This window comes from the organism of the source record quoted next, unplaced genomic scaffold (assembly GCF_019419815.1).
Source record: "Pyrus x bretschneideri cultivar Hongxiangsu unplaced genomic scaffold, Pyrus_bretschneideri_v1 Contig23, whole genome shotgun sequence".
Taxonomy (NCBI): domain Eukaryota; kingdom Viridiplantae; phylum Streptophyta; class Magnoliopsida; order Rosales; family Rosaceae; genus Pyrus; species Pyrus x bretschneideri.
The window spans coordinates 973,711-987,073 of NW_025999535.1; the positions used below are offsets into that span (position 1 = coordinate 973,711).

At 37.4% G+C, this 13,363-nt stretch overlaps 1 protein-coding gene across 1 annotated transcript; it reads left to right on the forward strand.

Moving 5' to 3' along the window:
* The first annotated feature begins 5,682 nt into the window (after positions 1 to 5,682).
* LOC103967396 (cullin-1) lies at positions 5,683 to 12,956 on the forward strand. The gene is made up of 20 exons (XM_048585620.1): positions 5,683 to 5,886; positions 6,518 to 6,688; positions 6,797 to 6,896; positions 7,020 to 7,205; positions 7,333 to 7,380; positions 7,460 to 7,663; positions 7,741 to 7,818; positions 8,354 to 8,443; positions 8,531 to 8,611; positions 8,698 to 8,757; positions 9,907 to 9,936; positions 10,018 to 10,104; positions 10,186 to 10,335; positions 10,463 to 10,518; positions 10,823 to 10,943; positions 11,440 to 11,601; positions 11,722 to 11,865; positions 11,978 to 12,196; positions 12,282 to 12,449; positions 12,590 to 12,956. Exons 2-20 carry the CDS (start codon positions 6,558 to 6,560, stop codon positions 12,689 to 12,691), a joined length of 2,217 nt encoding a protein of 738 aa, XP_048441577.1. The 5' UTR covers positions 5,683 to 5,886; positions 6,518 to 6,557; the 3' UTR covers positions 12,692 to 12,956.
* Positions 12,957 to 13,363: the final 407 nt, after the last annotated feature.

Below are 13,363 nucleotides of genomic sequence, written 5' to 3' on the forward strand. Positions count from 1 at the left end.
GAGTCGGAACCACCTAAAGTGGTATGTACGACAGGATTGTGCACCTACCTTGGATCCAAGGTGAGCGTAAGGTGCGGAAGGTGAACATCATGTGAAGGACTGTGCCCTGGCCACGGGCGGGAGCACTAACACCGGGGTGCAGGTTTATGAGCTATACTATATCTCAACACAATCGTACTCACTACCATCACTAACATCAACATGTACTCACTTGAAACTTACCTGGGTGTCCTGCGTTCACCTTTGCACTTGAAAGCATTCCCAATAATTATATTCAAGTAATATACATATGGATATACCATGATGCAATCTAATACTCAACCATGTTGTAGCACGGTGTGAAATGTACAATCAATAACGCCCTACTCCCGAACTACTTATTTTCAGGGATAATTATCCATGACAACCCAATTAACACTAATTAACTAACTAATTCACAAAACTAAAACTTGCCTTTACTAATTTCCTTCGCATTACTCAATTTCCCAAATAAGGCTTTTGTCTCAAATATATTATGGCTGCATCTAACGTCTCGTTAGACTGCCTACGTACCCTAAACAAGGATCAAGCCATTCGTAGTTCATATAGTACTTTAAGCATTCACGATAATTATATATGAAAGTAATATACCTAATCAATTTAAAAGTGCCGATAGAACTCTCAATAATATGTACGATAAAAAGGAAAAGATGCACTCACCTGGAGTCCACGCTATGATTCTCTAGCGCATGCATCGAGGCGTCCTGAATGATTGGTCCCTGTGACCAATTATCAAATCACATCTAAGAATTCTTATCTGTAGAATACGTAATTCACATAAAACACAACCTCAAGGGCATTCTAAAATAGTTTGAGACCCATTGACCACATGTCAACAGTCGATCAAAGATTGATGGTAGGGTCTACAACCCTGTATAACTCGACCCGGAAGATCCGCATATCAGATTTCCAATCCGTAACTCCCAACGATCCACAATATGTTTCTAGAACAACATATTAAAATTTCATTACGATCCAACGGTCGGATCTCCGCCAATTGCCTAAAACAAGTGGTCGTGAACATTTATTTTACTAACTTACAAATCCAATCAGGAAGATCCGTACGTCGGATTCCCGATTCATAAATTCCTATGATCTTTAAATATTATGTAATATAATGTATCCAATTTTTGTGACGATCCAACGGTCAGATCGTCGATTCACATTTTTATCAAGTAACGTATCGTAACAAATTTAGGTTCTAATGATCAACCTACGTCATTCAAATAACAAAACTGAATTCAAGACATTCGACATAGCCTAAAAATAACATCGCGGCCCACTGGCCACGTGCCGCCGCGGGTGGCGGCTGGCCGCCCCGACTCGCCGGAAAATCCAACTATTTCCAAAAATTCTCAAACTTCACAGAAATGAAGATCTTAGTGAGTGGAGCAACTTTCATACCTACCACGAAGTCCAAAAGTGGACGGAAGATGGTCAATTTTGCCCACAAAGCCGGCGGGTGCCTAAAACTTCTCGGTGTCGATTTGTCTTCTACAGTGGTCCAACGGGGTCAAGGTTGGTTGGGTTTTTCTCCTGGGATGATGGGCTATAAAGCCCAAGTGGTGGCACTGGCATCGGCCATCACTTTGCCGATTTGCCGGAAAATCAAAAAGAGTGGAGCACCGTTGATTTTCGTCGACTTTCGTGGCCTCAAACCGCCACATACCATGGCTAATCAAGGTGGTTCTTGGGTGGGTTTTGTAGAGGGGAATGAGAGCTTCAAGATGGTGGTGGTGGCGGCGTCGAAAAACTCCACCGGAGTTGGCCGGAATCGACATTGGAAAATGGGTGGTCGCGAGTTGGAAAAACCCACAGGAAAGTTGGGATTTTTTTTTTTTTTCTTTTCTTCTTTCTATTTCTGATTGGGTCTCACCCTCTCCCTCTAATTTAATTGGTTCCTTCCTATTTGTGCCTAAAATCAGATTGGCCACTTTCCCACAAGGTGGGAATTCAAATAATTTATAACTAAACTTTAAATAGCCATTTTCAAACGTCCATAACTATACCGTTATAATCCGGACTCGTAAACGGCTTTCGCCTAAGCGTTCACATCCACGAGTACTACGAGAATATGTTAAAAGAATAAGTCATACGTCTCTCTAGACGATGGTCAACATAAGTGAAAATCTTTGCCTCTATGGCATTTTCGTAAATTCAGACTTTTAAAATAAAATAAAAACGTAAAATTTGGAACGGGTTGTCACATTTAAAACTATTAAAATATTCATTTTTAGTGAAGAAAATTGAGGAATACGATTTTACAAAGAAATGCTAAATTCTTAATTCAATCGTCATATAGTTTCAAAATTAGGTGATTTTTTATAGACATAATCTTAGACGAAAGATTTAAAAAATAAACAGCTCGAATTGTTAAAACACATTATAAAATAGACTTCACAAAATATTTGTAAAAAAATTATATAAAAAAGTAATGTTACGGATCCTTATGTTTAATTTTGGTTATTTATTTATCGGAATTTTGATTATATATTTAAGCGTCGGTCCAAAGGACAACTCATAGCTTACAACTGTCAGCCATTTGGGACCAACATACGTGGGGGTTACTATTCAAAATATAAAAAAAATAAAAACTTAAAAAACAATGAGGGGCGAAAGTAAGAGCCAATTAAAAAATAAAAAATATGGGGGCCGAAGGTATGGGTCGGATTTTTTACGATGTTTAACCATTTAATTGACACCAAACGGGACTCAACCGCTGCAAGTTGAGCGTTTTTTTCCAACAAGGATGTAGGGTAGGACATTTTAATCACAAAATCGATATACCAGCCCAAAATTACTGTTCGATTCAGGTCATAGGCAAATTCGTGAGGGAGGGAGTTGGTCGGTTTTTGGACATTGAACCAACCAGTGTTGAGTCGAATGTGGATAAGGACTTGAAAAGCGTTAACCAAACCGAACTAACCCGATCACCATAACGTCTTATTTAGGCCCAAAATAATATTTTTGGGCCGAGCTTAGAGTCATTCTTGGCCCAGTAACATTCATCTAGAATTTTGTCATGGGCTATCCAGTCAAGGTTGGCCGAATCTTATTGCGAGGATGATTGGTTTAAGATAAGGGTGAGGTGGTCAAACCCGAGTGCAACAAGGAGTCTTAAAGCTGAAGATGCTTAGAATTAGGGAATGAATCTGGTTCGTTAAAGAGCCTGGTTCAAAGTCCTACAGAGGTTAAGATTGGGTGAAACCTGATCAGATCGAGCTAAAGAGTTCTAATCCGAGTGCATCTCTAGTTTGACCATGAAGAGGGTTCGCTGCTATAAATAAAGAATGGAATGCATCATTCAAGCCCCATTCAAATCAACACACAAAGTGCCATGCGCAAAGCTTCTCAACAACCTTGAGATTTTTTCCTCTCCCCCTTTCTTCTCGCCAATACATCTTCAGTTTGGATAAACAGCACTGTGAAGGCAACCGACGACATCTTTAGTTTGGATAGACAACACTAGAGCCGTAGAATCAGCCGACCGATGAGCACCTTTAGTTTAGATAGACAACACTGCTTCAAGATCGACTGGTTATTTATCCAAGTCTCGGTCAACAAGGATTTGCGAGTCCTTGTTGGTAGAAGTCATCTCATCATCATTCTCAACAAAGTGAGGTGTTACAGGTTACTAGGCTCGACACATTGAACGCCGAGTTTTATTTTATGATTGGATATTCACAAGTACATTTTAGAGTTCAGCATTCCGACGGCCGAACCACATTTACCATCAAGACATTTATCTCTTTTGAGTATTTGTGTCCATATAGTCTGATACTAGTTCGGCGTACTTATACTCTCACAAATATAATTACCGAGACTGAACCGAGTGTAGACGATTTGTGAACTTCGCATAACTAGTAGCCTTGTCTTCAGGCTCTAGAACCCGAAGGCCGAGACGTCTTCCTTCCTCGACTGCAGTCACAAGATCGAGAAGTCAGCAGTGCACCCAACGCGATATCAACATATTTTACTCCCCAGCAGAACTCGACTGACGAGTTGGCACGCCCCGCACATAACCAAATGACGTAGTTAGCTTATTAATTACTCAGCATGCGCTACGTAAACTTAGTAATTTTTAGGGTCAACAAGTCTTCAATTACACGTTTAGTAATTGAATTGTGTTCAATTTTACGATCCGAATCCAACACGTTTAGGTAACTGAAACATTCAATAGTCGTATCTCTTCCTATGGGTCGGATTCTCATGCGATGGTCAATTAGTCGGCTCAAAGTGAGTGCGTAACCTTACCAACTAACAACTATCTATCATAATGATTCAAGTGGCAGGCTACTAGTGTGCATTCAGCTTGGAAAGATCACGTATAAGAGCACGTTTACTTGTTATAGCCTTTGGTTACTAACACCAAGGGTACAAGGGAATGAATAAAAAGGTGAATCCTACATGAATTTCGGTATGAAATACCTAAAAATTAAGGGTATCTCCTTAACGTCCATACATACCCTGCAAGTAGGGGTGCAAATTGAATTGGAAAGTTCCAATCCGAATCGAAAATTTCCATTCCGAATCCGAAAATTTTCGATCCTGAAAAATTTCCGAAAGTTTCCATTCTTAAAGCGTAAAATGTACATAAAGTCCATAAGCCTTAGCACACAAAGCCCATAAAATGTTCGGGCTTTATGTTCCGTAAAATAAGGTTCATGGGATGACCCATATTTTTGTGGGCTTTATGAATTGATGTTCGGGCTTTGGGCTACGGAGTCCAACAATATAAGACAATTCTTTCTATTTTTTATATATATTTATTTTTTTATCTATTCTTAGTACGATTCTCTGGTTTAAAGAACAAGATAAAACTTCCAACAAAATAAATATTTATATAAACAATTTGACAAGAACATAGTAGTTAAAGGATTTTGCTAATTGGTTAATTTTTTTCTTAAATTTAATGAAAACAACAAAATATTATTTTCTATAGTCTTCGAAATCGCTTTTGTTGGGAAGCATTATGCTGGTTTTTGTAAGAAGTGATTACACCAAAAGCATGTCGAATTTTTTATTCAAAATTCAAGTGATTTTTCTAAAGGGCACTTATACTTGTTGGATTTTGTTTTTAAATAACTAAAAAGTAATTTAAATAGTGTTGAGAGAGGAGAAGAGGAAGACTCTAAATAACATGCAATGATAGACAATCTCCCACTTGTTTCTACTTGCGTTTCAAGACTAATAAAATTTTCAGCAAGTCATACGAAAATTGACCTTAATCATTAAAAAAAAAAGACTTCTAGCTATTTTAAGAGCAGTTTGAAAAAGATTCGTAAAAAAATAAATGTAGACATTATTATTAGAGTAATGCTAATAAGGTCATCTATTGAAACCATATTTTATAAACTATATGACGTAATTGTAAATTAAACTGTTACTTAAGTATTAAGTAACGTGACAAGTGCTGAAAAGGTGTTTAAGCTTTGCATGACGGCGTGAGTTCAAATCATGTTGGTGGTTAATCTAACCTCTAATCTAACAAAATATATCGTTTAACAAAAAAAAAAAAAAGAATAATGTACTTATATCGTCTCAATTATGACTAACGCATTATTTAATTTACAAATATAGTCTTAAAAATTCCTACTATTTTCCCCAGAGCCTATTTTAGAATTTGGCTAACTATTTTCGTCCTGGCATTTTTTCTATATAAAAATGAAGAAAAGCCTGATTTGCGATCAGTCTCCTTCTCTCGTCCTCGTCCTCCCACTATTTTCCTCTCCGCGATTTCCAGGGATTGGATTTGTGGATTTTCCCTAGCTCTCCCCGCTCTCCGTCCGACGCCCTCTCTCTCTCTCTGCGATTTGGGTTTCCCGTCGTTTCGAATTCTTTGCGAAGGTACAATCTTTCTTCCTCCGCCACTTCTTCCCATTGTTTCGAATATTGTAAGCCCGTACGCAGCGGCAGTCCTGTTGTTCTTCGTCTGCTTCGATTCTACGGTTTCCTTGTTGTTCTTCGCTGTGTAATATTGCTTTCGTGCTTGTTTGTGGTATAGGATTATAGGTTTTGTATCTATTTTTTTCAGCGACCTTTTTGTTCTTAGGGGTTTATTTGGTTGGCATTGTTTATATGTTCTGTGCGGGATAATGATTCCCAATTTTTGTTTGTTTATTATCTATCTAGGGGTTTCCCGTGTCATCACTTGTTCATCATCTATTTAGTGTTGTTTGTTAATGATTTAATCTGGGGTTGTTCTCCATGACTTTAATGGCATTGCTATACTGCTTTGTTTACCATGGTTTGTTCGTCGTTACTTATTGGCGCCATACATTTTTCGGTTGATGTTATGGAATATATGGTTGTTATGTATTTGCCAATCATTTGGCATGACTATTGGGGGTTACTTTGTAATCATTTCCAAATTATAACACGAATGTACTTGCACATAAACAGTATGTGTGCTCGAATGTACAAGTGGGCTATATGGTTAACCTTTTGTTGTGTTTTTTTTTGCTATCTATGTTGATAGAATTGTAGTGGGAGGGTAACGAAACTTTTGTTTCAAACAAATGGAGCGCAAAGTTATTGAGTTGGATCAAGGATGGGACTATATGCAGAAAGGGATCACGAAGCTGAAGAAGATCCTAGAGGGGTTACCGGAGCCTCAGTTCAACTCAGAAGAATATATGATGCTTTACACGTATCCTTTGGTTGTTTTGTATATATTTTTTAAACGCTTTGTGTTTCTTTTATTTGCTCCTTATTGGTGTGTTCTCTGAGGTGAACCTTTCCTTAACTTTAAGTACAGAACCATCTATAACATGTGTACTCAAAAGCCCCCCAACGATTACTCTCAGCAGCTATATGACAAATATCGGGAGGCATTTGAGGAATACATTACTTCAACGGTGAGGGTCAAGGAACATCCTGAGATGTTTGCTTATGGTTTCTTTCTCCTGATCATTAACTAAAGCGACATTCTTTCATTATTTTCTGAACTTCATAGTCCTATTTGGTTGTTCATCTATTAGGTGCTGCCTGCTCTTAGAGAGAAGCATGATGAGTTTATGCTGCGGGAGCTTGTTAAAAGATGGGCAAACCATAAACTAATGGTTAGGTGGCTATCACGCTTCTTTCACTACCTTGATCGTTACTTCATTGCAAGAAGGTCACTTCCTGCACTAAAGGAAGTTGGACTAACCTGCTTTCGTGATTTGGTTAGTTATTGGATCATTTATATGTTTATACATACTTCATCCAAAAATACCTACTCGCCTTTATATGCTTTGTTGTTTTTTGAAAGGGGATTCAGTAATCTCAAATGTATTTAATATGTAACCTCAGGTTTATCGGGAGGTCAATGCTAATGCCAGAATTGCTGTTATTGGTCTTGTAAGTTTATTGCTTCATGATCAAGTCTATGTTTATGTATATGTATCCTGGCCATGATGAATGTTGTATGACCAATCAGATTGATAAAGAACGTGAGGGAGAGCAGATTGATAGAGCACTATTGAAGAATGTGGTAGATATATTTGTTGAAATTGGAATGGGTGAAATGGAGTCTTATGAACAGGACTTTGAAGCACACTTTCTAGTAGATAGTGGTGAATACTATTCTCGTAAAGCAGCAAATTGGATTTTGACAGATACTTGTCCGGAGTACATGTTGAAGGCAAGTTTTCATGTGTTCAAACAGCGTGTGGATTTTCAGTGTACTTTTTGTCTAACCACTCTTGTGGAATTATACAGGCAGAGGAATGCTTGAAAAGGGAGAAAGAGAGAGTTAATAACTACCTTCATTCAAGCAGTGAACAAAAGCTTGTGGAGGTTAGTTAATGTGTAATACTACATTTTGAGAATCCAGTTAGTAGATAGTATGTGTGTATATTGGTAGCTGTGTGGTAGCTGTGATATAGAAAGGGTTTGTGTGCGTTACTATTTGTGTGCCCCTGTATATTATAGGATCTTGCATGAATGTTGGAAATAAGTGAATTTTTCAGAGGAATCTTATGAAACCCGTGGGCCAATTGTTGATATTTGAATCATTTACAGGTGTGTTAGCATTAATGCATTAGGAGTTTATAGGATGTACCATTCTAGAAAAGCTATCAATATTGTGCAACATGGAATGTGGCAAGGAACATACTGATGCATTACATAATGCATAAAAGGTTTAAAAACAACCTGATACATTGGACGTGGTATGATTTGCCTAATGTTGTGACCCTGCTTCTATAATTGAAAAGGTGGTGTAAACAGTTTTGGTTTGATAATTTGTATTATTTTTAATCTCATTTGTCTTGTATCATGATGTTGTGTTCTTTCAAGTTCTTATAAATTATAGTTGCACTCTTGCCTGTAGAAAGTGCAACATGAGTTGTTGGTGGTTTATGCAACTCAACTGCTTGAGAAGGAGGGTTCTGGATGTCGTGCTTTGCTGAGATTGGATAAGGTATCTTGTTGCCTGGCAGTTTATGATCCTGTTGGCAATCTATCTTCTATTGTATTTCTAAGACTATGTCTGCTTGTCTGTGTCTAGGCGGACGGTCTTTCTAGGATATTTAGACTTTACAACAAAATACCTAAAGGCTTGGACCCTGTTAGTCTTGTATTTAAACAGGTTAGTTTGTTTTTTGTTCGTGTTCTTCCTATCTCTTTCAGATGCTCATTTATTACAACAGTACTAACATACTTGATGGTTTGCAGCATATTACTGCTGAAGGTACAGCCTTGGTTCAACAGGCTGAAGATGCTGCAGCTAACCAGGTTCAGTATCTTCTTGTGTTTAGGGTTTGCTGCAAAAAAGTATCTCGTTGTGTTTATGCTGAAAGTGACATATCACTAGTGTCTTGGTGTTATTGCTGCCATGTATTTATCCTGAAAGATATATTGAACTTAAGTATAGGTGTAATTGCTGGATATGTTTTGTATTCTGTTTTGGATCTAATTACATTTATTCTGCTTACCGTTCTATGTATGCATGCTGGAGTGTAATTGCCAATCACTAAAATTCCTGCGTGTTGCCTCTATTTGATGCTTCTTGTAGATGTCTTTGAAGTCATTGGCCCCATATCTTGGCTACTTCAAAAAATTAGGTTGCAAGTGTGATGTGTGAACAATAACTAGGTGTTTGCATAGTATATGTATTTTATTACAGTCAAGGGTCCTAATTAAAAGTGATGTGGAGGCTTTTAATCAATAAATGACATGAATGATGACGTAGATTATGATTAATAGTAAAACACTAATCTAAAAAATCTTATAAAATAAGACTGAAAATAAATGTGAAATCTGGAAGAGGGAATAATGTGAGAGGGAGGCATATAGGCTTGTTTCTCTGCATTTTTTAATTAGTACCCTTGGATGTTATAAATCTAAAGATTGAAAAAAGTGTAAAAATACCGGTCGAAATGTTTGTCCCTTGATCCTAACCCACATACATACACATATATGAAACTTGCTTTTGTACTAACATGTTTTTTCATTGTATAATTACAACTTATGATTTGAGTAAGTGATGTTTGAATTGATGTTATTGCATGGTTGCTTGATGCACATTTAATTACTCATCTTGGAGCTTTGACTCAAATGCTTATTAAGTTCAAATGGATCATGGCATTATATGGGCTAATCTATTGAGGCAGAAGAGAATAAAATGTTGCAGGAATGGGATGATTGTTTTAAGTCGACTTTATCTTTTTTTGGCTAGAAACTTAATGTCCTGACAGTAAGCTGTCCTTTCTTGAATGCTTGTTGACTATGTTGTGCCAAGGGCTCTTTATCAGTAGTATTATTTGATTCTGTATTATGTGTGCATTGCTGAATCCAATTAAGCATCCGGGGAGTGAACTGAATACGTGTTCATCCTGCTTTTTATGACTATGGTGTTAATTTGTATCGAAATTGCTTCTGCAGGCTTCAGGTGGAGCTGGTACACAGGAACAGGTAACTAATTTAATCTCTATTATTTGATAATTTTGGCAGTGATTGGCAGTCCGTGGTTGACGTATCTTTTGTGGTTTTCAGGCTCTTATAAAAAACATAATTGAGCTGCATGACAAGTATATGAAATATGTTGATGAAAGCTTTCAGAACCACACACTCTTTCACAAGGTTAGTGTTGCAGAATTCGTGTTATTTACATTTGTCCTGTTACATTATCTAAAAGGCCCCTTTCTATTGTTTGTTTAATAGGCGTTGAAAGAGGCTTTTGAGGTATTTTGCAATAAATCCGTTTCTGGGAGTTCAAGTGCTGAATTACTTGCTGGATTCTGTGATAATATCCTCAAGAAGGGTGGCAGTGATAAATTGAGTGATGAGGCCATAGAAGAAACGCTTGAGAAGGTATTATTTTATGGAGGGTTTTCCATATTATGAATTTTCATTTATTGTTGGTGATGTGTTTGGTAATTCTTATTGAACTCATTTGGTCTTTTGATTAATTTTAAGATTGTCTTTTAACTTTCTTCAGGTTGTTAAGCTGCTTGCTTATATCAGTGACAAAGACCTTTATGCAGAATTCTACAGGTAAATCTATTATTTTTCCTCTCAGTTTATACCATATGTGGTTTTGTGTGTCTTACAATTTAAGTTCTTGTCAGATACTTTCCAGTTAGTGTTTTAACAAGGCATTTACCAGTTACTATGTGAAAACCCAATGGTTAGTAGTACAAAGTCTTGGGTCATATAAGTGATACGAGTTCTTTTAGCCAGTGGGTCAGCGGACAACATGGTAAATGATCATGAAGAGCGAACAGTGTCTTTGTACTTCAACATATATGTGTCTGCGTGTCGGCTCAGTAGACAATAAGTAATTGTTTTCAATACACAGGAAAAAACTAGCCCGTCGGTTACTTTTTGATCGGAGTGCCAACGAGGACCACGAAAGAAGTATTCTGACAAAGCTGAAGCAGCAATGTGGTGGACAGTTTACGTCAAAAATGGAGGGAATGGTGAGTGGGCCTGTTTTCTTCACTGGGAATGTTTCTGACTGTTACTCCACCATTAATAGAGATAGTTCCCCCCCCTTTTTTTTTTTTTTTTTTTTTTTTCTGTCAAACTATGGTTAATTTCGTATGGAAATGTTTATATCTCGAGCAAGAGAGTTAAAAACCCAATTGGGGAACAAGCCTTTCCAGTGTCTACAAAGTAAGCTACTGGTTACCAGGTCACTTCATTACAATTACGTGCAACATAAGAAAACATGATATACTCCAGTTATCTAGCCATCTGATGCACATCCTGCAAGTACTCTCATTATCTTCCTCCGTTTCCAGAGATATTTGTCCTTGAGATCACAGGGTATTTTTAATACTAGGATTGACATAAGTTGGATCGGAAAATTATTTTTATTGATCATAGTTGAAGTAGAAAATTGTTTCTATTGACCTATGCTGAAATATGAACTTATCTATTGACCTAAATTAAATTTCCTAAATTATCTTTCAGGTCACAGATTTGACAATAGCTCGAGACAACCAGAAAGGGTTTGAGGAATATCTTCAAAGTAACCCTGCTGTAAATCCTGGGATGGACTTGACAGTCACTGTACTTACAACTGGGTACTGGCCAAGTTATAAATCGTTTGATCTTAACCTTCCTGAAGAGATGGTAATATTTAGTTTGTTGAAGATTAGCACTGCAAATATATAGATTGTGCTTGGAAATACACATGTTCCCAATTGCAGGAATACCTGATGCCCATATGTTTGTTGTATATTTGTGTTCCAGGTTAAGTGTGTTGAAGTTTTCAAGTCATTCTATGAAACAAAAACAAAACACCGGAAACTTACATGGATTTACTCATTGGGCACGTGCAATGTTAGTGGCAAGTTTGACACCAGACCCATTGAATTGGTCGTGTCAACCTATCAGGTTATTGCACTACTTTGCTTAATTTATTTTGGCCGTTGGCAGAATGTCACCTTTTCAAGATTGTATTCGAGTACGGGGACTATATTTTGTTGCCTTTTTTTTCTTTTCACAGGCTGCTCTGTTGCTCCTCTTCAACAGTGCTGATAAATTGAGCTATTCAGAAATACTGACTCAGTTGAACCTTACTCATGAAGACTTGGTTAGATTGCTTCATTCGCTCTCGTGTGCCAAGTACAAGATTCTCACCAAGCAGCCAATTACAAAGACCATCTCAACGAATGACTGCTTTGAATTCAACGAGAAGTTCACAGATAAAATGAGAAGAATTAAGGTCTGAGATCCCTATACTTTTTTCCACCTCATTCTTGTTCTGAGAGTTGAAGATTAATTAACGTGTGCTGTTTTGTTATCCTTAGATTCCTCTCCCACCCGTGGACGAAAGGAAGAAGGTGATTGAAGATGTTGACAAAGACCGGAGATATGCTATTGATGCTGCTATTGTTAGGATCATGAAGAGTCGAAAAGTTTTGGGTCATCAACAATTAGTCGTGGAGTGCGTTGAGCAGCTGGGAAAAATGTTCAAGGTACTACATTATGTTTGTCATTGAATGCAATTTTCAATTTACGTTCGTGTTCTTGTATCCATATCTATATATATTCTGCGTTTCTCTGTTCCCGTTGAATCTGTACTGACAACGGTTATGGGCGGACTTGAAATGCGCAGCCGGACATCAAAGCGATTAAGAAGCGGATTGAAGATCTCATCACTCGGGACTACCTGGAGAGGGACAAGGAAAACCCCAACATGTTCAAGTATCTTGCCTGATTCGGTTGCGTGGGTATATACTAGGGACTAGTCGAAAACCCTGATCAGAAAGCTCGAACCATAGTTTCTTCTTCTTCTTCTTCTTCGGACCTGAGAGCCAAGAGATCTGCTGTAAATTGTGTGCAGCTCTTTTAGAAATGCTAGGATTTTGGAAGGAGTGGAAGATTTTTGTGCAATCCGGTATTAACGCCATTTTTGTGCAATTGACCCATATCCCTACCATTATTACTACTATTTATTAATGGCAAATATTATTAAGATTTAATAGTGAAAATTAAAACAAGCGGTCTTATGAGCTTGTTCACTTTAAATTTATTTTCGTCATTTCGTGAAAAAGTTAACATTCTCAGGAAGTGGAGGGTTTGGCTTGACAAAATACCTTTAAACGTTCACGTGACAATGTAATGAGGATATTGATAGATTTTTCACGAAATGATCCAAATGATTTACGGTGGACATGGTGATCACTTTTATCAATTTTTATTGTCAGGGACCAAAATGAGATTAGCCAATCTCAGGGGACTCTTACGGCTAAAAAGTCTTCAGTTTATGCTTCGTAAGTTCTGTTCTTTTGGTTACCTAGTGACTAAGAATAAATGACAACTTATCGCTTGATTCGATATTAAAATTTGTGTATTTATTCTTTAATATTAACGGTTGAGTTTGAGACAT